At 35.2% G+C, this 26608-nt stretch overlaps 1 protein-coding gene and 1 long non-coding RNA gene across 3 annotated transcripts in view; one reads left to right on the forward strand and one right to left on the reverse strand.

Annotated features, from left to right (window-relative positions):
- LOC138170373 (uncharacterized) overlaps nucleotides 1-26608 on the forward strand; it is a 464687-nt gene that overhangs the window by 228731 nt on the left and 209348 nt on the right. The gene's annotated exons all lie outside the window — the stretch shown is intronic.
- Nucleotides 1-26608, reverse strand: part of VAPA (VAMP associated protein A) — a 72477-nt gene that overhangs the window by 2247 nt on the left and 43622 nt on the right. Inside the window, exons 3-6 of one of the 2 annotated variants that reach the window (XM_069099634.1) lie at nucleotides 16829-16932; nucleotides 14178-14258; nucleotides 8984-9115; nucleotides 4841-5014 (exon numbers count right to left, since the gene is read on the reverse strand). In XM_069099634.1, coding sequence (XP_068955735.1) covers nucleotides 4841-5014; nucleotides 8984-9115; nucleotides 14178-14258; nucleotides 16829-16932 — 491 coding nt within the window. The remainder of the gene's footprint in view (nucleotides 1-4840; nucleotides 5015-8983; nucleotides 9116-14177; nucleotides 14259-16828; nucleotides 16933-26608) is intronic. The other variant, XM_069099635.1, reaches the window with a different exon arrangement.

A 26608-nucleotide genomic window follows, 5' to 3' on the forward strand; every position in this document is an offset into this window, starting at 1 on the left:
AAAAAAAAAAAAACAAAGAAAAAATTCCAAAAATTGAAAAATGTCAAATTAGCAACCAAGATTGCCACAAAAAAACATTTGAGGCTTCATATCAAAACCAGCAAACTGGCAAACATGACACAAGGGGAATACCCACTGTTAAAAAAGGTTTGTGGAGTCAGGGGCAGTTAGGGACATTGCCTGAGTTCATAAAGTGATCTAAGCACTCTGGAAAACAATCTAAAATTATGTCAAGAACTTATACTTTGACTCAAACTGCTGGAAATTTAGGTCAATTTAAAACAAAGATATAAAGAAAAGGGACATCTAGGTGGCGCAGTAAATAGAGCACCAGCCCTAAAGTCAGGAGGGCCTGAGTTCAAATCCAGCCTCAGACACTTAACACAAAAACTAGCCATGGGACCTTGGGCAAGTCACTTAACCCCAATTACCCTCCAAAAAGAAAAAGAAAAGATATAAAGAAAGGTTCCTAAGAACTAAGGTATAATATTACTGCTGTTCCTTTATTAATAGCAAAAGAACTAGAAACAAAAATTTCTATCATTCGGGGAAAGGCTAAGCATTTAATGGCATATGAATGTAGTAGAATAATATTATGCTGTAAGAAATGATGAATGTGAAAGAACAGAAGCAATGAAACTGAATATTATGGAATTTATAATAATCAAGCCTAATCTTAAAGAATGAAAAAAATATACCTCCTGCCACTGAAATACTTTTTTTTAAAGCACACAGAAAATAACAGAAGAAAACATAGACAAGAAGGTTGCAAGTTTTAAAATGTGTTCAATTTATTATATAATTTCATTAAGAAGCAAGCAGTATGGAAGACTCTTTAGGTTCTGTTTTAATAAGTGGAAATCTCCCTTTTTTGGTATTTTAAGTTCAGAATTTTAAAATTAAAGTTAAAAAAATTATCTCCTCTTATTGTCTTATTGGCAGGGGTAGGAAAGACAGAAATATATAGAGACAGACAGATACATATACTGTCAGACTCAGTTGACACATCAATTTAATTCTGGCTAAACTGCTTTCTTTAAAAAAACTTTTTTTTATTTCTCTATTATAAGGTTGGCTCTCTGGAGGAGAAAATACATGATGTCCCAAGAGTCTTAATGTAATTTGAAGTTGTAATAAATTAACAAGTATAAATGCTTACAAACAAAAGACTTTTGAAAGTGAAGGTGATGTGCAAAAAGGTTTATATTTTACTACAATAGACGTTTTTCAACTTTAACTATCAAAAATTCCTTTGACAAACTTCTTGAGCCTCAGTCAAGCTGGAATTGAAATAAATTTTTAAAGGTCATGTCTCACATATAATCAACAAAGTCCCATTAAATGAATACATTGCCTACCCACCACCCAAAAGTTCCTTATATAAAGTTATTTCTATGTCAACAGAAATCTAAACATAATAAATTACCCAGCATTATCTTCTTTAATTTGCACTACAGACTATATGAGAAATGAAAAGCTCTGTATCTTTTGAGCTGAATTATATCAAGAATCCTTTAACTTCCTTCAACCTTTATTGCAACAAAAATCTTTAGCCATTCCAGAAAAGAATGCACCTAAACTCCTACTAAATTACTCAACAGTTAAGCAAACTGCTCTGAACACTTCTCTAAGAGCTACATAAATGGTAGCTATTATGAAAAAAATAGAAAAATGATGTAATAATTAACATCTATGTAGCTCTTTATATAGTTACAGAGTTTTACACTCATTATCTAACTTGTTCTTCACAACAGCCCATGAGTAGGTATTATTATCCCTATGAATTGATTATGAACCCTCCTCTATGTGTCATTTTCCCCAATTAGAACATGAGCAATCTCAGAGCAGAGACTGTCTAGATTTTCTATTTGTATCTTCAGTATTTATTAACATAGTGCTTCTCACATAGTGTTTAATAAATGTTTTTCCATTTCATTTCATTCCTCTCCTTCTTAGGTCACTGAGCACATCCCCAGGTCTGAATCTCATTTGTAACACAAATTAGGATTCACTGAGGTTATAAAGAAAGGTAGGCAATGTCAAAGGAAATGAACAGGCAGTTTTCAGATGAAGAATCAGAGTTATCTATATTCATATGAAGAAGTACTCTAAATCACTTTTGATTAGAGAAATGAAAACAAGAAATTTTCAAGTACCACCTCACACTTATCATATTGGGTAAGATGACAGAAAAGTAAAATGATAAATGCTGGAGAGGATGTGGGAAAATTGAGACACACTAAAGCATTGTTGGCAGAGGTGTCAACTGATCCAAACATTCTAGAGAGCAATTTGGAACTAAGGGTAACCAAACTGTGCATACCCTTTGATCCAGCAATACCACTAGTAAGTCTGTATCCCAAAGAGATCATAAAACAGGAAAAAGGACATAAATGTATAAAAATATTTATAACAGCTCTTTTTGTGGTGGCAAAAAAATTGGAAACTTAGGGAATTCTCATCAATTGTGGAATGGCTAAACAAGCTGTTTAGCATATTTTCAGAAAAACCTGCAAAGACTTGTATGAACTGATGCTAATTGAAATTAACAGAACCAGAATACTGTACATAGTAACAAGCAACACTGTGATGATCAACTATGAATGATTCAGTTCTTCTCAGCAACACAATGATCCAAGACAATCACAAATGACTTACTGATGGAGAATATCCACATCCAAAGAGATGAAGATTAAAGCATACTATTTCACTTTCTTTTTCTGTGTGGTTTTTTTCCCCTTTTGTTCTATTTCTTTTCACAACTATAAAAAGTCTGGAGATGGCTTTCTCAGCACTGTAAAAAGTGTAACTATCAAATGGAGACTAATTTTGGGGGATTTTTTGGCCTTTTGGAAGGTAATTGGGGTTAAGTAACTTGCCCAAGGTTACACGGCTAGTTTTTTTTGGGGGGGGTTGGGGGTGGGGGGAGGAGGGTTTAGTGTCTGAGGATGGAACCGACCTCGGGGTCCTCCTGGCTCCAGGGCCTGTGCTTTACTCACTGCGCCACCTACTCGCTCCAAGACTAATTTTTTTTATTGGAATTTAAGGCTTCTAAATAATCCATATCTTTCAAAGCTGCTGCTCTGCAAAGTTATAACCAACACTGTCACTACAAAAATATTTCTGAAAATGATTTTAAATCCTGATTATTAGCCACATAAAAAAATAAATCAAGATGGGTGGTGACTGGCAATGGATTGTGATGCTAATTTAAATAACCACAAACAAGATACTAGATAACACAGTGTTGAGATCACTGGGCCTGGAGTTACAAAGATGTATTTTTCAGAGTTTCAACTAAGCAATGATGTGGAGAAAATATTGAAAAAGGTAGAGTTGGAGGCGGCTAGGTGGCGCAGTGAATAGAGCACTGGCCCTGGAGTCAGGAGGACCTGGGTTCAGATCCGGCCTCAGACACTTTACACAAAAACTAGCCATGTGGCCATGGGCAAGTCACATAACCCCAATTGCCCTCCAAAAAAAAAGAAAAAAAAAAGGGAGACTTGAAGCAAGAAAAACAATGAGGAGGCTACTGAAACAGTTCAGGGGAAAGGATATCAGGGCCTAAAATGGTGGTGGAGGCAACTGCTATGGAAGCAGAGAGAAAGGGACAGGGATGAATGCCAAAGTTACAGTGGTGTTAGTCTCAAGGACACTTGGCAACTGACTACACATGTGGAGTGAAAGTACGTGAAACATCAGCCAAGGAGGACTCAAAAGCTGTGAACCTAAGTCACTAGAAGGATGGTGATACACTCAACAGAAACTGGGCTGTTCAAGCATCGGAAGACATCCAATCTGTTTACAGAAGGAAGTTGAGATATTAAGTGATTTGCCTAGGATCAAATACCTGGTAAACAGAAGATGAGACTCAAACTCAGTTCTGATTCCAGATCTAGAGCTCTTTCTAATATAGCACACTACCTCACATGCTCAAGAACTTCTTTTATTTCATTTGCCTGCACATCGTTAATAAGAAACTATTTTATTTTTAACTAATTCTATGTTATCAGTTTACATATGTATGCGATAAAAGAATTCATTCAATACATCTGTTCCACTAAAAACATTAGTGAATGAGCTACCTGCCACAGAACCAATCTAGTCCAAATGCTTACACACAACTTCAAGATCTTACTTTCAAATTCTACATTTGTAAATTAGCCTTTAATTTTCTGATGTTTTAAATTATAAAATGCAAAGATAATTATCAAACTTTAAACTTAATTCAACGAATTCCTGAAATGAAAAATGCCTGTTAAATCCAATGAAACACAGAACAATGACTAAAACAATAGCACAGAATGCTGAAAATCACCTACTTCTACAAATGGCCATTATAATAAGGACTATAAGTTCATAGCTAATTTTAGATTCTTAATAAATAGTTCATAAAAATTAGAGATCCTCCGTGAAACCTTGATCCAATAAAAATCTCCTTAATACAAAGATGTACTCAATTTTAAACTGCTAAGACTACTATGAAGGTGTGCCATGAAAATGAAAACAAATTATGAGATTATTGTATCCTTAATGGAATCATGAGAATTACAAAAACTTATAAAAAAGCACTCAAAATGTCAAAAGTTTTGAATTTAAAAAATTATATTAAATTTACTGCAGACTTAAATAGAAGTTATCAAGCATGCATTAGAAACCTCGAGAAAAAGATTACAATAAAATGGTCTATAAATTACAAATAACAGAATCTAAAACAAAATCAAAATAATCAGTAAATCTTTAAATATTTTTTATTTAACTTTTAATTAATTTTAAAAAAGTTAATTTTAATTAACTTTAACTCATAAAATTACAATTTATTTTAAAATCTAAAACTCACTCTCAGGTGTCGATTTTCTTCTGATAACTTCATCATTTCTCCCTGAAGTCTTTTACACTCTTCCACTAGTTTTCTTGTTTCGGTATCATTGAGTGAAACACTATGCGGTTTTGGCATGGGTCCATCTTGTTTAGATGCATTCAGTGGAAGAGCTTTGCTAGGTTCCATATCAATCTGTAAATATTACAAATACATTTTAAAGTTTTAAAATATATTAGATTCCTTTTAGGTTACAAATTTTCATCTGTTTTGCTTTTTCAGCAAATATCCAAACTGAAATATTTCAAATTACTTCTGAATCAATAATAAAAATAATGCCTATGCCCCCAAATAAAAATTTGTGTTTAAGGTCACTGCCACAAAGAAATAAAAGTCCTAAGTCAATTAAAAAAATGTGTTCTCAAATAAGTTGGTATCTAAAGGGAAGAAGATGGAGGCAGGAGAGGAAGGAGAAGGTTCTTTCTTTGTTTTCTTTTCTTTTGTTTTGTTTTGCTTTTTTGGAGGGCAATTGGGTTTAAGTGACTTGCCCGAGGTGGCACAGTTAGTTTTTGTGTTAGGTGTCTGAGGCCAGATTTGAACTCAGGTCCTCCTGACTCCAGGGCCGGTGCTCTATTCACTGCGCAACCTAGCTGCCCCAACAAGGTTGGTTTCTTAATTGTCCCAATTCTGGAGCTTAAAATGAAGCTCTGGAGGGTAGAGGTTCCTTATCCTTAAGGTTTCCATATCATTCCCCAGGATTACACTGTAATTAAGAGAATTTTCAGAAGGTACGAAAGAAAAGTTATGTTAATTAGGGTCAGATAGGGGATGTAAATAAAAAAGGCAATTTGGGAGAGCATAAAAATTACCACCAACATAAAGCCAAAAAAACAGGCTGAAAAATGAAAATTAAAGGGATCCCAGAATTAAGAATTGAAATCACCCTTAGAGATTATCTAGTCTAAGTTTCTCATTTGACAAATCAGTAAAATGAGGCCAAAGTCACAAATGTATTTTTAGAAGAGTACAATGATTAGAATCACCTTCTAACTCCAAATCCAATGGCATTATAAGATAGTAAAGAGTTCTTTCAACACTCATTAATAACATGTGCAGTGCCAAAATTAAAGCAGCCTTGCATAAGGCAATGTTATAATGAAAAGAGATACTAGACCTATGATGAAAGTTAGGAGACCTGGGTTTTGGGCTCTGACCAACATGAAATTTATACTAGTTACTTGACCTTTTTAAGCATAAATTCCCTCATCTATGAAATGAGGGGTTGGACATGATTTCAGGTGTACCTCAGAATTAATATATCATACAGCACCGGCCCTGGAAGTCACTACTAGCTGTGTGACTTTGGGCAAGTCAGTCACTTAACCCCAACTGCCCTCCCAAAAAAGCCAAAAAAAAAAAAAATGATGTATTAAATGACTGTGGTTCATGCTTTTTAACCTACCAGGCTCTTTAATACTAATGATATGGTAAACACCACCAGCCAGAAGTATAACTAGATCTCTAGGCATATCCTAACTTCTGACATTAGTTCCTTACTCAATTCATCCTAAGACACCAAAGGACCTAGCATCTTTGTCTGTAGTACAATCTCAACTAGCCACACTTCCATATTAATCAGACAGTAACAGTCTTATTAATATTAACTAAAAATCTTGCTTTTTTTTACAATTTAAGTATTTTTCAGGAATTAAGCCTATGCTATAATACATGTTCTTAAAATAATCATTTTATTATATAACTATGTTACAATGGGGAAACTCAACTGCATGGAACAGATGCAAAGGCACTGACTGGATTCAGAGGACCTGGGTTCAAATCTTCTGAAAATTACTACCTGTGTGACATTTGAAAAATCACTTAACTAATTCTTCCTCAAAATGAAGAGATTGTACTATAAAATGAAGGATATCCAGCTCAAAATCTGCAAATCATACTAGCCATAAAAAAATGTTTTAAGTTAGTTCAAGTGAGATTATACAATACTACATACCAGTAGTTCAACTATAAAAATTTTATTCTGTAAGAGCCTAATAAAAAAAAAATCTTAATTGCCAACAAACATTATGAAGGGGTACTCTATAATTTTGTACTCATTAAAAAAAACAGGATGACAAAAATTCTAATGCTGGAGGAAAATTTTAAGTCTTAGAAATAGTACAGCAAACTATCATTTTTACAAAGTAAGAACCAAGATAATTCTATTCAAAAGTTCTTTCCATACTAATGGAAATGGGCAATGAATCCCAAGGAAATAACAGTTAAAGTGAAACTTGGGCCTGCTTGAATTTCTGAAGTAGAACAAATTAAGACAAGATGAGAGAAAGGGAGAAACACATTTTAACAGACTCATAAGCCCTTGTGAGATTTAAGGTGGTGCCACAGAGGTTAGCAAAAAGGTAATGAAAAAGAAAACTGAGTAGATTTTTTTAGTCTTCATATAAACAACAGAGGATTAAACTAGTGACAAGGATAATTAGAAACCTGAATAGTACACAAAAGACATTTTTTCATTTATTAAATACCTACTCTGTTTAGGTTATTGTTTTAAGCAATAAGGGAGAAATGCTTTTAAAATGGTAGCAGTTTTTATGTTCATTTATATCTATTTATATATAAATTTATAATCTATTAGTGATATTACAAAGTGTGCAAAATGCATTTTAGTTGATTTTTAAAAGACATAAAACTGAGCTGCTAGAAATCAAATAATTATTTTACTATGTGTTTCTGTAGTTCCTTTTAAAATCTTTTTTAAAGCCAGTATTTCCATTTGAATGGTATTCTATTGAGAAAAAATTCAAATGGTATTTTCAAAAAAGGGGAATTATACTATACACATCATAGCAGAATGTGATATAGAATGTTAATCATATCTTAATTTAATTTTAGGCACATAATATTTTGTAAATTTTAACATATGACTTAAGAGTATATGCCTCAATATAAGAAGAGAGAAAAAATAGGCCGAAATGAACTGGTAAACTCATATTGAAAGGCTAACAAACTGAAGAGTCATACGCTCTATTAAAAAACCTGGAGGATTTTAAAGAACAGAACAGTAGATAGTATAGTATAGCATATAACACGTGTAGTAGGGAAAGAGCACTGACCTGGGTGCTAAAAAGCCTGGGCTCAAATTCAGGCTCTGCTACTCACTAAAGATATGCTTTGGGGAAGGCCACTTCTCACTATCCTATCTTATAGAATAGGAGAATTCAACTAGATGATGTACGTTTAAGGCCCATTGCAGTTCTAACTCTTACGTCTTTCCTCTTTTTGACTGCTAACTCAAATATAAGCTGCTATTCTAACATGCAAACAAATTTTGAAAGGTTCAAATGAACACCTCCAAAGTGAAATGTAGAGTTACTGGATGAGCTGTATAAAGTGAGCCTTGTTACCGTACACCAACCAAGTCACCATATAGCACAAGGTAAGAAATATTAATAATGGTACTTATCACATTGCTTAAAGAACACTGCCTAAAAAAAGCTGAGAAAGAGACCATACTTTTTACTATTTTCTTTGTATCGCTTGGTATTATTTGGTTCATGTTTGATTTATGTGTTGAAAATGAAATGCTGAATTTATTGATTGGTATTAAAAACAACACATTTGTATATTAGCTTTTGTGTGTATTTCCCAGCTTCTAAATCCGTGTATGTCTATGCTGCAAAGCCTACTAATTGACCCAGAAATGGAACTCAAAATAATCTGGGAAAAACAACCAGAGCCAGGGGTACAATCCAGAGGAAATTAAAATCTTATTTTAGAACATCATATCAGCTTCATAAAAATATAAAATTTTGCTTTTTCTATGAATATATATTCACATTCACATATTTGTACAAACTACTTACTTTGCACTAGAAGAGAAATTACTGTAAGGAAAACACTTTGTAAACAGTAAAGCTTTATGTTAATGAGTTAGAAGTTTTAGATATTTTGGTTTATTTTTATATAGTGAACGTTTCTAAAACTGTATAGTTTTATTAGCTTCTACTGTAAATACAAGATGAAATGGAATATGTGGCTGTACCTGTTTCATTTCAAAGTATACTCTGAAAACTTATCTTCCAATTACCTACAATAACTTAAGTAACACCAGTAGAGTCCTATAGCTGTTAGCTCCCTGTAACAAACCTTAGGCTTTTGCTGTCTGAACATACTGTGTGATGCCCTGGGGTCAGTCTTCAGGCTATAATTGGCAGGTGTTGCAGCTGGGGTGATGCTGCTGACTGGAATACTGAAACCGGTTCCTGGTGTAGATATACCCTGAGGTGGCATGGGAAACACACTCTCAGACTGGCATCAAACGCATCAGATTTTTCTTGCATGATATAAGGGAGTGACTAAACCACAGAGAAAGTATTAATCTTTAGAACAGTAATATAACTACTTTAAAAAAAAAACAAGTTTTATGGATAAGCAATAACACAAAGATATCCACTAATAGCTATGACTTAGAAGACATGGAAATATATCTTAAGTTTTCTCCATCATTCCCTTAAAATTATATTCCTGTTGCATCACCCTTGTTTACTAAATTTATATGCAAGTTTCTCCTCTTATGGTTTTAAAGAACCACCCCCAATGACTAACCTTTTACTCCATTTCTTAATTTTTATTTCACTTTTTGGAGGACAATTGGGGTTAAGTGAGTTGCCCAAGGTCACATGGCTAGTTTTTTATGTTAAGTGTCTGAAGCCAAATTTGAACTCAGGTCCTCCTGACTCCAGGGCTGGTGCTCTATTCACTGCACCACCTAGCAGCCCCTTTTTACTCCATTTTTAACTTCATTCATGAATTAACTTTTAGACTAAATTTCAATGCGTAATTGAAGATAACTCAGTACTTCCTTCCTCCTAGTTATCATTTACCAGTGACCCACCATAGACAGATAATGAGCTTTTTTCCTGCAGGATCCAAATGCTCACATATCTACAAGGTTCTTTCGTACGACCGCCTTCACTCACCTCTCTCCCACCCGGGCCCTGGGGAAAAAAGTAACTCTACCAGAAGAAAAAGTCATAAAAACTATTTATCATCAATATGCTATGAAATAAAAATTAAAATCTCATCAGTCTACCATTAAGCATTTGTGTAAATTTTTAAATCAAAGAAAATATCATTTGGTATAACACTAACTCACAATAATAAGGTTCTTTCTAAAGTTTAACCTAAATTCCTTAATGTTGCTGAAGGGCCATTCTCTTTTAGTTTTGTCTCAGTGGAAAATGTCTATTCACACATTTCCAAAGAATAACTTTACATCAACCATACCTACAAACTTATTACATCGGTTCAAATAAGCCCAGTGTCTGCGTTTTTCAAAAAAAAAAAAAACCTATTTTCAAAGACAACCCTATTTCACACATAGCAAAACGGTTGAATAGAGGTGCCACACAGAAAGACTAAAGTTTAAAAAAAAAAGTTTAAGAGGCTGATAATGAGATCAGCTTGGACGTGTGTAGAAATCCCAGTAGGATATCCAGTTGGAGGAACAAATTCACAAAGGGAATGAATGAGATTAAAGGAGAGAATAGAGATAATGAAAAGAAAGGGGGAGGACTGAGGGAAAGAGTGGGAAAGGCAGTCCCTTGGGCAGTACTCGTACTAAGGGATGAGGAAAAAAGACATGGACCTAGCTAAAAAGACAGAGAATGAACAGAGTGGAAGGAGAGTTTGGTATCTCTGAAGTCAAGGGAAGGGAGAGAGAGAGAGAGAGAGCATCTAGTATGAGGATAATAAGAGAGTAATAAGAGTTACTGAGCAGCATTGAATCTAATAGGTGAAATCAACTGGATTTCATTGCTTTCTCCAATGATGTTCAGTGGAATGTGAACAAGACTAACCAAAACAAAATGTTTTTTAAAAGTCAGCTAGTCACCCAGGCAGGGTCAGGAATAACTGAAGAAGGAGATAGGCAATCAGAAATTCTAGGGCCACCGCAGACCATGGGGTCATAAAAACATGGAATCCTAGAGTTAGAAGGAATCTAAAAGATCAATGTTACCAGAGGAAATTTCTACAAGATTCCCATCTGTCTTATATTCGTAGACTAGCAAAGATGTACTAATTAGTTACTTTAAAAGCCTATGCACTCTTGGTGAACTCACTGTTAAAAAATATTTTCTTATACTGAGCTGGAAAGAACCTCATTGAAAACTCACCTAATGTTAGTCATATGGGGACAAGCAAAACAACTCTAATCTCTACTTAGAATGGGCTTTTAAATACTTGAAGATGACTATAATGTCCCATTCCTAAGCATATGAACTTTGAGAGATGCTTTCTGGTTCCCTCTCTATCCTGATTCACCCTTTCCCTGGTTAACCCATGTTCTTCAACAGCCTTCCTTATGGAAACAAGTGAAGCCAGAATGAGAGAAATGAACAAGAAGCATAGGGGTACTAATGAGGGTAAAGAACAAAGACATGATAAAGGAAAAAAGTATATATAGTCAATAAAATTCTGATTTTATAGGTAGTGCAGTTTTGAGATATAGTAAGGCATAGGTACAGCCATCCTGGTATATGTGTCTAAAGTGGGGTGGCAGAGAATCATCAGAGTTAAAGAAGTTAAGAAATTGTGTGGTCAGCATATTCCGGTGGTTATCAACATGAATATAGAAGACCTCAAAGGTAGGGATTAAACAGAAAGATCATAAACCAGGTATAAAAGTCACTGAGAAATCAATAGTTGACAGCAACATTAAAGGAGAAAAGGGTGTTATAAATGGTCTGAATGCATTTAAAATAAGGAAATATATTTTAATACGGATAATATTATAGAAAAATCTATTAGTAGCAAAATAGTCTGGAAATGGGAAATCAAGGCACATATCAACCACTCTGATAAAATCCTTGAATTGATGGGAGTAATATGAATGGCATCCACTGATAAGGAATATCAGAAACGTGATGTCTCCTCAGAGAAAACCTGTATCACTTAAAGTAAGCAAATAAAAATATTTGAAAAAAAAAAAGTAAAGGATAGATGGGAGCAGTAGTTCTAAGGGAGTCGGTGCTCTGATTGAGGGAAATCTAGAACTGGGCTGGAATGTGCCAAGAGGGAAAATAGGACTTACTGAAATAGAGATAAGCATACAGAAAGAAGTGGTAGGGGCATGTAGCCTTGTCTCCATGGCAGAAAAAAAAAAATGCATGGCTGGACTTAAGGAACCCAATGAAGGGGGAACTAAAGTATGACAAAAAAGTAGACTACTAACATAGCATGTTGGCAACAGGCATTCTTTGAATCACAATGTATTTATCAAGCACCAATTCAATGTGCTAGGTACTAGGAATATAAGTACAAAGAATGAAACAATTCTTACTTGCAGTAAGCTTATATTCTAATGGCAAAAACAAGTACATGTATGTGAATACATACACACATATTCATACAACATAAAGTTAATGGAAATGCAAAAGATGCTGCATCTTAAAGGAAAAGAGATACTATGAGGCAGAGGTGGGAAAGGGGTGCAAAGGGTGCATTCCAGGCATTCAGGAAAGCCAATGCAAAGGTACAAACATTGGAAATGAAATGTCATGTATGAAAGAGGGAAGATCAATTTGGCTAGAGTGGGAGGGGAGGGAAGGGGAAGAGACATGACAGGATGGAGATATATATACAGGGAGGCTAGAAAGGTCTTTAAAAGCTAAATTAGGATTGTTCATATTGTATCCTAGAGCCCAGTGGAAGTCTCTGGAGTTGATTAAATAGGAGAATTACATGGTCAGCTTGACACTTAAGGAAAATTACTTTGGCAGTAATATATGATGGACTGGAGACTTGAAGGAGTGAGATAAATTAAGGGGCTCTTGCTTAATCAAGAAGAGAGGAGTCCTCAACTAGAGTGGCGGTAACTATGTGAATGAAGAAAAGGGGTAGGATGGGGGAGATGACCATAAAAGGTAGATGATAATAAAAAGATGACCAAAAAATGGCAAGATCTGACAACTGATTATGTGAGGTGAAAAACAGTGCTAGAGGTCCAGAATTCATGCTATTTGCCACCAAACCAAGAAGTTCTTTCAAAATTATTGATTTTTTTATACCATCTTAATTTCCAAATATATACTTCTACCCAGAGACTTATCCCTTGTAATAAATAAGAGAATGGGAAAGAGTTCAGCAAAAATAACCAATATATTAGCTGAATCTGATTACATAAGCAATGTTACACAGCCATAGTCTCTCAATTTGGCAAAGAGAAGGAGGTACATTTTCTAATCTTTCCTTTGGGACCACAAAAATCAAGAATTTGTTTCTAGCCCTGAAAAGCATACAGATTCAGCTACAGCATCTCTGAAAATGTTTCTACTTTTCTTACCTAACAAGATTTAACAATTCTTTTAACAATTTCCTTCTTCATATACTTTCAATTAGAGAGGCTACCATAATGTGATGTCACTGCCTTTTTTAACAAATAGAATTAACCTTGTCTACAGATTTTACAGTCACTTATTCAATAGAACTGAACTAGAACATGGAAAAACTATAAGCAAGGGGATTTCAGCTCAGTATAAGGAAGATCTGTCCAATAATCAAAGCTACGTAGCTAAGGGAGAGGTTACCTACTTTATTAGCACTGCTAAAAGACTTCCATGTCATTCTAAACTCTACCAGCCTAAATTAATCAAGCTTTACTGTCTAGCTATTTCTTTTTACATGCTTTACATTGCAAAATTAAATGTTAACTTTAAGGCTATGTATTAATACCTAAAGCCAGATAATAATTTCAACAATTATCTTAAAATGATTGAAATTTCTAAAATAGTCAACTGTTTTATTAAACTGCTCATCCACATAAAGTTAATTTTTCCTTTTAGGACACAAATGCATCATTATTTTGGAGGAAGTATAGATAAGCTTACACACACAAACACATATACACTCAAATTGTTTCTTTTTTGATTAATCAATAATTCATATGACTACATTCAAAGAGTTGAGAAATATTCCTTCTCTTTTGCGTGGCCCCTTCAGGGAAAGTGTGATCCTATAATAAACCTAAACAAACCCTTCAAAGTACTTTTTCTTTTATAGAATATGCCTACAGATGACTGAAAATGAGTTTTCTTTTTCTTTTAATGTATACAATATTAAAAAATTTATGCAAGTGTCTAGTTTTTTTTTAAATTTGATTTATGTACGTTACATAAGGACCCATAAGAACACTCACATTCATATTCTCTCTCTCTCATACTGAAACCATGAGACACAAACACGTTATAAGCAAAAGCAACTTGAAAAGAACAGAGAATTTTATCCTCTTACTTGGGATATTTAGAAGATGGTGATGTTACTAATTATATTATCTACTTACCAATTTGTCATTTTCATTGGGCATTTCAAATACACATCTCAATTTGGAATCCATCAGTTCATCAGGTTTTGCTTCTTTCCACTAAAAATAAATTATTACACATTAAAAACCTAAATAATTCTCTCTTAATTCATATAAAATACATACAATACATACATAATATTTCTGAAAACCGTTATAGGAGTTATTAAATTTGCAGCATCCTCTCCACCCCCCACCCAAAAAAAATTTGGTCTGCTTACCAAAATTTTACAAATAAAATCAATATTTCCTTGCATCTAAAATTAAATGTTTTAAAGCTCCAAGGAAGTAAAAATATGAATTATGATGATGAAGTTTAAACAGAATATGTATGCTGAATTTTCCCACAATTCTAGGACTCAATTTAAACAAGCAGACATAAAGTGCTACGCACCTTTTGCTACAGTGCCATCTCTGCCTTTATTCCTGCTTTTTAGACTCTAGGGCTAAAATAACACTAAGGATTCAGCCAATCCTACAAACCAAGATTTTTAGTAAAAAAGACAACAAAAAAGAATGTAGTCTCTGGGGCTATGAGCTAATATCTACCAAATCTGATAGGCTATAGGGTCAACTTAGCATGTTCCCACTAAAAATTTTTAAATTGTCTTAAAAGTCTTAGGTTGTTTATAAAAGTATCAAGAAGCCCCAGATAATAGAACTCTCTCTCTTATTATTAAGGTGCCTCCCTACTCTTGACTAAATAAGCTAAGGAGCACACAATGGGGATGGTTTTATTTTGTTAAATATTTCCCAATTACATTTTAATCTAGTTTGGGCCACACTTGGAAGTGTTTCAAGTCACACAGCTGAAACCACTGCTCCAGAGTACATGGACAGGTCTGTACATGGGACAGAGAACTGTGTAAATATTTTGTTGTAGGTTGGAACCTTATTCCTTATAGATGCAAAGTGAGATCTCCCTTTCTGTGTAAGTTTATAGATTTTCTGAAAAAATACTATTTTTAATTGCTCCCTCAAACACTAGTAAACTTAGGACTCTAGTATATAAAATAGGAGTACAGCAAACTAACCTTAGGAACAATTAAAAATAGAGAATGTGATCACAGGATCATAATTCACAGCTAAATGGATCTTCAGAAGACATCTGGTTCAATTTTCTCATTTTAGAGATGAGAAAGGTGAGGCCCACGAGGGGGGCCCAAATGTAACTTGGATAATATCAAAAAGGCAGAGAGTGAGTAAAAGAGTCAGAAATAGGTTCCCTGATTCTAAATTCTGGATTCTTTTCTCTGTACCATGCTAAAGAGGTCAGGCATTAATAATTTGCTTCACTACTTTTTTTTTTCCCAAAAAAAAAAATATTTCTGCTTTATATAGATGTTTACTTTAGATAATACCAATATGCTTATGTCATTCTAATCAATGACAAGAAGAGAAATGGTTATTGCAAGATCTTGTTCTAGAGCTGACACAACAAATTTTAGAAATCATTTTACCCAAACCCATCATTTTACAGTGAGGAATCGGGACTGATGAGATTAAGTGACATGCTTATCAAATCAAAAAGAAATAGAGTTTTAGCAATGATCTACATATCTACATATAAGAAGCAGTTGTGGGGCGGCTAAGTGGAGCAGTGAATAGAGCACCAGCCCTGGAGTCAAGAGGACCTGAGTTCAAATCTGACCTGACACACTTACTAGCTGTGTAACTTTGGGCAAAAAAAAATTAAAAAAAAAAAAAAAAGCAGCAGCAGCAGCTGAAGGCTCTGGCAGTACATGTCTAGTAGAAAATGTCGAATTGAGGAAAAGGCTTTTGGAATCAGCTTCTAAGTTGAAAATTTCGGGAACCAAAATTCCATTTGTCCTTAATTAAACAGCAAGGTCTTTTTTTGGAGGCTATTAATACAAAAAGTAAAATATGGACTAGTAAATTAACAAGTACTAGTTTAAGAAAACATCCTGAAGGACACCTCCCACAAAGTGAAATACACAAAGACAGTCACACCTAATCTAAGATACTAGAATGCCTAGTGAAGAAAGAATTAGGGGATCTACAATGGTATCTCTATTTAAAAGTTTATAAAGCAACATTTTCTCAAGGCTAGAGAGAGAGGATCACAAAAGCACAATTTTGATTTTCTGGAGAGAAGAAAAATAATGGGAAGCTTCTATATGTTACATTTCTGAAAAAAATATCAGTGTTAAGAGAATTACAACAAATTAATAGAAAGGAAAATCTACTGAAAATACCTGGTGTACCTTCTCACAATTTTAGCTAGTAAACACTAACACTTCATTCCAAGAGAGTCATTTTTGAAAATACTTGCAAGTACCATACACTAAAAAGTGTGAGTGTGACTTCAAATCTTAAAATAGAAAATTTTCTACATGAAAGAAATTAACATTCACATAATATTCACATTATTAATCAAAACACCCTAGTAACTGAGAGAAAAGAAAATTTTAAAAAGGTTAAAATTATAGATTTAGATGGGTCACTTGACAATATCTTTAATTTTAAAATAGATTCCACAGTAGTGAATGCTGAAGTTTTTAAATAATCACTCTTTGGGATGACTACATAGGCACAATATTTCTTAATGTCTTATGGTTTACACAACTTAAATGATTCCTAAAAGTGAATTCATTACAGAACGTACTCACCACAGCCTCCATATCTGAAGTGTTTGATGGAGCAAAAATCGTCTGTACCATAAACTTGTGTTTACTCTTCTCATTTGGATCGTAGTCAAAAGGCTGCAGCATTACTGAATAAGAAGAAGGAGTAGATTATACTGCGTTCCACTTTAAATTTATTCTATCCATATATGCTATCATACACCCTAGATGTAATGTTTTATACTTTGAAAGGGTATGACAAGTCAAACATTTGTAGTTTTGTATTAAATATCCTCAATCAATATCCCTTAGGAAACAATTTGAATTTAACCTAAATAAAATTTATTTTTTGACTAGTTAGTAAAAAGGTAAGGCTATAGCTAACAATTTCAGAATTCTACTTCATGCGTTTACTTTAAATCATTTCCATTAATCTCAATTTATAGTTAAACATTCATGAAAATTAACAGTTAACTAAGGTTCCATTTCTGCCATTTCCTGATCAAGTACTAGAAATGTTTCAAAGAAATCTTAGATAGTCACTATTCTAATGAAAATGTCCCAATAATCAAATATGTTTCCCAACCAACCAACCCCAAATGTGCTGATATATTCTGGGTAAACTGACTTCTAGAGCCACCTTGTGGTATAAGAAAGAACATGTTGTAAACTGCAAATGTATAATTTGTTATTTTCCCAATCACATCATAATTACCATGTATACCTAATTTTGTCAGGTATATATAACAGGCAGAGGAGTATACCTAACAAGGGCTAGTAAAAATGTATCTGCTTTGAGTCTTGCAATTTAATCAAGGGACTGGGGATAGGAGCTGTACCTATGACTTCATTGGTATAGGAAACTCCAGGTACAGAAATTCCATCTACCAATGAAGGTTGATATCTCTTCAATTTATAGCCTTAGATAGTTACTGTAGCACTGAGAAGTGAATTGACTTTCCCAGGGTTACAAAGTTAACTTGTGTCAGGGACTGCATTTGAACCAAGGCCTTCCTGGCTCCAAGGCTAGTGCTCTCTTTACTGTCACACTGCCCCAATAAATCTAAAGGGCTTTAAACTGAAAAGAATGAGAAAACAGCCCATTTACAGCCACTGTATTAAAACACCACAGAACTGTATATGTATGTAAAAATGAATGCATATAAATGTAAAATGAATGAATGAATGAACGAACAAATAACACTGAAACCCAGACACTCAGAAAAGATAAAAGTCCTAGACTAGATTTAACAACAAATTCCAGGAACTCATGTCTCTAATAAAAATGTATTAAGGGCCAGGGAGGTCAAGGAAACAAATTTAACCTCACAGTACGGAAAGCATTTGCAGATGGATAACAAGAAACAGAGAAATATAAACCATCAGATTATACCACAGATTACACTGTACAGAATAAGAAAGATTAATCAGGAGTTTGGGAAACAGATCATTAAGCCCTGCATGGAGACATGCTACAGCAATAATAGACTTCATTTAATACAGACATCATCATCTGTTGAAGTTTTTTCCCAGAGAAGTACTAATAATTTAATCAATTGCCCTATTGATAACTGCTGTTCTAGATCAAATTCTCACCAGCAAGGTAGAAGTAGTTGCTCACGTAGAAATGATGGGGAAATTGGGGGTAAATGATCATCTCAAAAATATATGAAAGAAGAGAAGATGGCAAGGGAACATCTGGCATGATCCAGAAGACCAGATTTCACACAAGTAAATTTAGAGAAGGGATCAAAAGTATAAAAATAGACTAAAATTAATTGTGAAGAATGAGAGATATGCCATAGGACTAGAGAAAGGAAAATGTCCTGAAATTCATAAAAGTGGGGAGTCTGCAAGCTATATACAATTAAGTTTAATTTCCAATTCCTGGAAATATTCTAGAATATATTATACCAAAAGTGTATTTGGTTAGTATCTAGAAAAAATTATCATAGCTTCAAGAACAGGTCATTTTTTTTTAACTACACTGGCAATCAGGTGAATACTGTAAACTAATGTACCCAGGTTTTAGAAAAGCATTTGGCAAAGTCTATTATTCTGTTCCTCTCAATAAGATGGAGACATACAATCTAGGCACCAGCACAGCTTTGTGGTTTCAAACCTGGATAACTGTCCAATGTTGGAAAGTGACCAGGTTTGGTACCAACTTACAAAGTGGTCTACAGTGGAGTGTCCTGAACATCTGCACTTCAACTTATACTGTTTATTATTTTATCAATGATTTGATGAAAGGCAAAGATCATGTGCTTAAGAAATTTATAGACAAAAATAAAGGATTGAAATTGCCATGTCAGACAACAAAATCACTATAAAAAAGATCCTGACAAACTAGAACATTGGGAAAAGTTAATAAGCAAAAATTTTAAGTAAAAATTGGATACAAAAAAAATTTACTTCACAAGTACAAGACAAAAGAGACATGGCTAGATAGTAACTCCAATTCCATAACTAGCTGAATTCAATTCAGTTAGAGGGGTTCAATAGCTTTACTTAGAGGATTATGTGTGTACTAAATATCCCCCTAAACAATTTGTATGCTGGTGCTTCATACTGTTCTATTTGAATGGAGTATAATTCCAACCAAGCAAAATGAGCAATTATAATATCCTCAAAATAAGAAATAAGTCAAATTGCAGTACAAGATATTCTTGAGTTTTACTGATTACTTAATACTACAGCTGTAGCTATAAATATACTTAAAAATTACAACACAAATATACACTCATCCTTTCTGAGAATTTTAAGTAGAGGCCTAGGGAATACAAACTTCCATTCCCCAAATGGCTCTCCTTCTGACTTTCTGGCCTCAGCTGCCTTCTCATCCTAGAATGTCCCTCAACACCTGAGGCCTCTTGATCCTGGTAAGATTTATCCATCCCTTGCAACCTTCTCATCCCAGAACATCTCTTTGCCATGCTGGCCCCCTTCTCCCATTAGTGAGCTTCTCCACTGCCAAATACCTTAAACAGTGTTTATGAAATATTCTAGCTTCCTGGTATACCATCTCCTTTATAAATTATGTGGTTATATAAGACTAGGATATAAAGATAATGTATAAGGTTAACTACCATTCTAACTGGAGAAGCAACTGCCCTCAGACCACATTATTCAACCTTGTTTATTCATGATGTAACATTCTTAAAAGTAATCACACTAAGTGACTATATGAAAAGACTCTACCTAAATTATCAAAAATTCACCTTTTTTTTCTCTTTGCAAAGCACCTGGCAAACTCTGCTACAGGAAGATCATCTTATATAACTTTAACTTTATTAAGTGAAGATCATGCTTCTATGATTCATGATACAGACCAGGTTTTCTCTGTGTGAGAAATACTAGCAGTTTGGTTTCCAGGTTCTATAACAATGGATGTTCCAAAAACAAATGTTGCACAGGACATACAAGAAGGTATAAATAAGGATGAGGGGAGGAAGGGCAGAGAGACCCTATCCAATCATATAACTGGAAGAAAACTGTAAGTTTACGCTTGGAAGAGGCCTGGGTTAAGCTGGCTCAAACCAGCTAGGGTCAAAGGACGGTCGCCAACTTTTCATTAACATGCATGCTTAACTAGCTTCTTACATATTAAGTGACACATCCTCCATGGAATAAGAGTCTCATTATCTGATCATGGAGTCCATGTTTGGGAGGAGGGAACATATTAAGGAGTAAATGTGCAGTGGGCAGGTCAGAAAAACTGTAACCCAGGAGTCAAGATGGCGGACTAGACACAGGACCTCCCCGCGGCTTCAGCTCCCACCATGTCCAATCCATGTAAAAGGGGACTCTGAACAAACTTTGGCGCTACAGAACCCACAAAATGACACAGAGAAGCTAGTCTCCCGCTGGGGACAGCCCAGCAGGCTCAGCACTCTGGGAGCCCAGCCCATCCCCACATCCAGGTTTTAGCCCCAGGGTGGTCCTGACCAGCCACCAGCTGGAAGGACTGCAGATCACCAGCAGCTGTGGCCCTTCCAATAATTATCAACACATAGATGTCAAGGACAAAGTGAGAGATCACTGCAGTGTGGACTTTGGGACCCAGTAGTTGGGAGTGCATTGCTTTTGCCCTTGGGGCGAGAAGCCACTAAGGGCTGCAGCACAGCAGCCAACACATGGCAGCTTCAACTCCTGGCCTGCAGAGTGTAGGGGGACCAAGCAACCAGTCTGAGGGGTAATCACTCTTGCTTTAACCTGCTTGGATCTGGATTGCAGTCTAGGGTGTAGGTCCTGGGGTGTGTGACCAGCTTGCCAGAACATATGGAGGCTTCAGAGAGGGCACTCAACTAAGACCTCCAGTAGCTAAGAAAATCCCAGCATTTGCTACAAAGCTCTCCTGTCTGGTGGCAGAGTCCTACTGTGGCAAAAAGCCCAGAAGTCAAGTAATTGAGTGGCAACATGACCAGGCAAAGGAAGCAAAACAAACAGAAGAATCCAACATTAGACTACTATTTTGGGGACAAAAAGGATCAAAGCATGGAACAGGAGGAAGACAGTGAAGTCAGAACTCCGGCACCAAAAGCTTCAAAGGAAAATACAAGCTGGTTACAAGCCATAGAGGACCTTAAGAAGCAGACAAAAGAAGTGGAGGAAAAATTGGGAAGAGAAATGGAAACGATGCAAGAAAATTGTAAAATGAGAGTCAACAGCCTGACTGAGGAAAATAACACCTTAAAAAACAGACTAACTCAATTGGCAAAAGAGGCTCAAAAAGGCAATGAGGAGAAAAATGTCTTAAAAAGCCGAATTTGCCAGATGGAAAAAATCTCAAAAGGTCACTGAGGAGAATCGTTCCTTCAGAATTAGAATGGAGCAAATAGAAGCTATTGACTTTATGAGAAATCAAGATGCTGTTAAAACAGATCGAAACAAATGAAAGAATAGAAGGCAATGTGAAATATCTCATGGGAAAAACCACTGACCTGGAAAATAGATCCAGGAGAGATCATTTAAAAATTATTGGAATACCTGAAAGCCATGATCAAAGAACGAACCCAGAAATCATCCTCCAAGAAATTCTCAAACAAAACTGCCCTGATGTTTTAGAACCAGAGGGCAAAACAGAGGTTGAAAGAATCCACCGATCACCTCTTGAAAAAGATCCCAAAAAGAAAACTCCTAGGAATATTATAGCCAGGTCCCGAAATTCCCAGATCAAGGAGAGAATATTACAAGCAGTCAGGAAGAAATAATGTGAATATTGTGGAAAAACAATCAGGATAACACAGGATCTGGAAGCTTCTACATTGAGGGACTGAAGGACCTGGAATATGATATTCCGGAGGTCAAAAGAGCTGGGATTAAAACCAAGAGTCACCTACCCAGCAAAACTGAGTATCATGTTTCAGGGGAAAATATGGTCATTCGGTAGAATAGAGGACTTTCAAGTATTCTTGAAGAAAAAAACCAGAGTTGAATAGAAAATTTGACATTCAGATATAAGAAGCAAGAGAAGCATGAGAAGGTAAACAGGGAAAAGAAATCATAAGGAACTTATCAAAGTTGAACTATTTATATTCGATAATTGTATCTGATGAAAAAACGATAATTGTAACTGATGAAACTTTTCTCAGTATGAAAATAGTTGACAGAAAAGAAATATGTGTGTGTGTGTGCGTGCGCGTAGTCTTTATCAGAGGGTATATAGGCATATGAATACATATGTGAATGTGTATATATATGTTTACAGGTATACATAGATAGAGGGCACAGGACCAATTTAATAGGAAGGCATGATACTTAAAAGGTGAAATTAAGAGGTGAGAGAGGAATATAATGAGAGGAGATGGGGAGAGACAGAATGAGGCAAACTATCTCATATAGAAGAGGTAAGGGAAAATGATTACAATGGAGGGGAAGAACAGGAAGGCATAAGGGGAATGGGTCAACCTCATATTCATTGAATTTAGCTCAGGGAGGGAATGACATACACACTAAATAGGTTATCTCACCCTACAGGAGAATAGGGGGGAAGAGGATGAGAGGGGGCATGATGGAAGGGGGGGGGGGAGGGGGGGGGAGGGAAACTGGAAGCACACACTTTTGAAATGGGACAGGACCAAAGTAGAGAATAGATCAAATGGGAGATGGGATAGGAGGGAGGGAAATATAATAAGTCTTCTACAATTTATCTACTATGGTAATGTTTTGCATTAGCTACACATGTACAACCTATGTTGAACTGCTTATCTTCCCAGTAAGGGTGGGTGACAAGGGAGGAAGGGGTTGAATCTGGAATTCAAAGTTTTAAAACCAAATGTTTAAATATATACTATTTTACATGTAATTGGGAAATAAGAGGAGGAGATATCCTGGGGGACCACTATTTTGGGGAGGTGGGTAGGGGGAAAATAGGGAGAAAATTTGTAACCCAAAATCTGGTGGAAATGAATGAAGTAAACCAAAAGTTAATAAAGCATTTGAAAAATGAAAAAAAAAGAAAGATTGTAACCCAGAAGAGCTGGAACCAATCCCAGTTCTGAAGAGAGGAACAAGGCAGGAAATTCGAATGGAAGCAGCATAAAAGGGCTTGCATTTGTCTGATTCTCTATAGTCTTTTGAAGAGGCCACCCATCTATTCAGAAAGAATGAATGTAAAATAAAGATAATGAAAACCTTCCTGGCTTTCCAATGAGTATTGTTTATTCCTAAACTAAGTATGTTTCTAACATTTGTGTCCTGCCTGTATGCTTCCACATGTCTAAAGGGGTACAAACACAAACAACACCAGTATGTATATTTATTTTTCCAAATAAATTATCTATTCAATGTCTGACAATTAACGAAACATTACTTCTCTTTGCAAATAGTCAACTGTCTACTCACAAAGGAACCACCCAATACAATCAAGATACCAAAAAAAAATTTTGCTTCGAAAAAATGTTTTAATTAATCTCTGGAATTATCATTGAAAAATCATTGGGGAAATATTGGGTTCTCTCTTTTGATTTCTTTTTATATGTCAGAAACACATTTTCAAGTGTTTTTTAAATTGATATTACAGAATAAAGGATTTAATCTCCATGAAGTAAAAATCAGAAATGGTACTACAAAATCTTAGTTGCTGCTGAAAACTAGAAATAAAGAGAATTAAAATAAATTTAAAGTTGCATTAAGAGTATTTCAAATTTCTTCAGTTTTTGATGAGCTTTCCTATTTTACTCTTTTGAAAGTCCTCCCTATATAAAGAAAGTACTCAAAAAGAGGACTCCAAGGTTGTGAAACAAGCTAAATAGTCAAGCAGCAGCGGTTTTCAGGTTCTCAGTCCAGATGATGGTAAGGCGGTCACACAACTGGTCAGAAAGGGTAAAGGGAATCCCCTGCTAAAACTAAGTACAGATGATGCTGACTAGTACCTTTATTGCTCATGTGCAATTTTAGGTGGCTGTTCCCAGATAAAGAGAAGCATTTGTGGCCAGTCACAAGGGAGCAGGGGCCCTGGTTGCAGTTCAGAGAGAAAAGAGCACTAGCAAGGCATCTGCAGGGGAACAGGGGGCCTGGTCATAGCTCCAAAGCCAAGAGAAGTGCTTACAGCTGCAGGGGAACAGGGGCCCTTTCTGGGTAAAGAACAGAGTACAGACCACGGGAGCAGTGATCACACCTCTCCATGAATCACACCACCTTCAAAACTGAAAACTTGTAGACCCACAAACCTAGCTCTGAAAATAGCAGCACAAAAAGCCTGAAACCTGACACAGTGTCTCCCCACCTCTAGGTGAGCAGAACCCAACTTTGACATAAAGTTCAAAGTCAAGAAACAGGCTGGAAAAATGAGGAGAAAAAAAAAAAGTACTTGATCATAAAAAGCTACTACAGCAGCAGGGAAGACCAAGACATAAATTCAGAAGAAGATAACAATGTTTTTAAAAAAAAGTCTGAAAGAAAATGCTAACTGGACACAAGCCCAATAAGAATTCCTGGGAGAGTTAAAGAAAGAGATGAGAGTGATAGAAGAAAAATCAGGAAGAAAAATGATAGCGATGCAATTATGAACAGCTTGGTAAAAGAAGCACGTGCACGATAATGGCTAGGGCCCTACATTTGGAATAATGAAGACCTAAGTTCAAATTCTTCAGACACTGGTGTGTGGCCTTTTGTCACAGTATTTAATTTCTCTGCCTTAGTTTTATTATCTAAAAAAAGAGGGTTGTAATCCCTTTCTGATCTAGATCTATTATCCTTTTACCTACAGAATAAAATGCAACTTCCCCTTACTACAGGTTTCATGTAAAAAAAAAAAAAAGCACGTGCACACACATACAAATGCATGCACACACACACACAGAAACACACTATTGAAGAAAATAACACCTTAAAAAACAGAATTGGCCTAATAATAAAAGAGGCATAAAAATTCAAACAACTCCTTAAAAACGAAATTTGAGGAACTGGAAACTGACTCCATGAAACATCAAGAAACAGTAAAACAAAGTCAAAAGAATTAAAAACTTGAAGAAAACATGAAATAAATTATTTTAAAAAACTGACCTGGGAAACAGATCACGGAGATATCTAGAGATCTGGACTAACTGAAAGCCATGATTAAAAAAAAAAAGCCTAGACATCATATTTCAGGAAACTATTTTTAAAAATTGCCCTGATATTCCAGAAACTGAGAAAAAGCAGAAACTGAAAGAATTCACCAATTACCTCCTTATAAGAGATCCCAAAATGAAAACTCCTAGGAATATTAGAGCCAAATTTCAGAGCTGCCAGGTTAAGAAGAAACTATTGCAAGCAGCCAGAAAGAATTAAAATACTGTGAAGCCACAGTCAGAATTATACAAGATTTAGTAGATTTTACATTAGAAGCAAAGGACTTGGAATATAATATTCCAGAAGAGTTAGGCTTATAAGCAAAAATAACCTGCCCCAGCAAAACTGAGTATAATCCTTCAGGAGTAAAAAATGAACGTTAATGAAATAGAAGACAAAGCATACTATTTGCTCTTTTTTTTTTTTTGTTTCTTCTTTCTCATGGTTTCACCCACTGGTTCTAATTCTTCTTTACAACATGATTAATGTGAAAATATAGTTAATATAAATGTAAGTGTATAGTCTATATTAGAATGCATGCCGTCTTGGGAAGGGGGGAAGGGAGAGAGAGGGAGAAAGTTTAGAACTCAAAATGTTATGGAAGTCAATGTTTAAAAATGAATGAAAGAGAAGACTTTCAAACACTCCTGATGAAAAGACCCATGCTAAATAGAAAACCTGACATTCAAACACAAGAGAAGCAAAAATAAGTAAATAAAGATGAAAGAGTAAGCATAAGAGAATCAATAAATTTAAACTATTTACATTCCTATATAGGTGGGTGATACATGCTACTCCAAAGAACTTTATTGTTTTTAGGGCAGTTAGGAGTCTATGTAGTATATATATATATATACATACACACACACACACACACACACACACACACACACACACACACACACACATACACACCCATCTACATGGGTATAAATTGATTATGTTAGGATAAAAAAATGAAGGGGTTGAGAAAGAGGGATGGATGGGGAAAACCGGGAGGAAGAGGTAGAATGGGAAAAATTATCTCACATAAAAGAGGTTGTTCAAGGAAGAACTTTTATAGTGGAGTGGAAAATTGGGGGAAGGGAATTGAAAGTGACAGGCAATGCTTGAACTTCAATTGGTTCAATTATATATACATACACTAAGTTGAGGATAGAAATCTATCTTACTGAACAGGGAAACAGTAGGGGAAGGGAATAAGAAAAAAAGAAGTAGGGGATTTTAAAAAGGAGGGGAGACAACAGTCAGAAGCAAAACAAACCTTGG

The sequence above is a fragment of the Petaurus breviceps genome, unplaced genomic scaffold (genome assembly GCF_028583685.1).
Source record: "Petaurus breviceps papuanus isolate PSGF00001 unplaced genomic scaffold, PetGlider_PUasm1.0 38, whole genome shotgun sequence".
Classification (NCBI taxonomy): domain Eukaryota; kingdom Metazoa; phylum Chordata; class Mammalia; order Diprotodontia; family Petauridae; genus Petaurus; species Petaurus breviceps.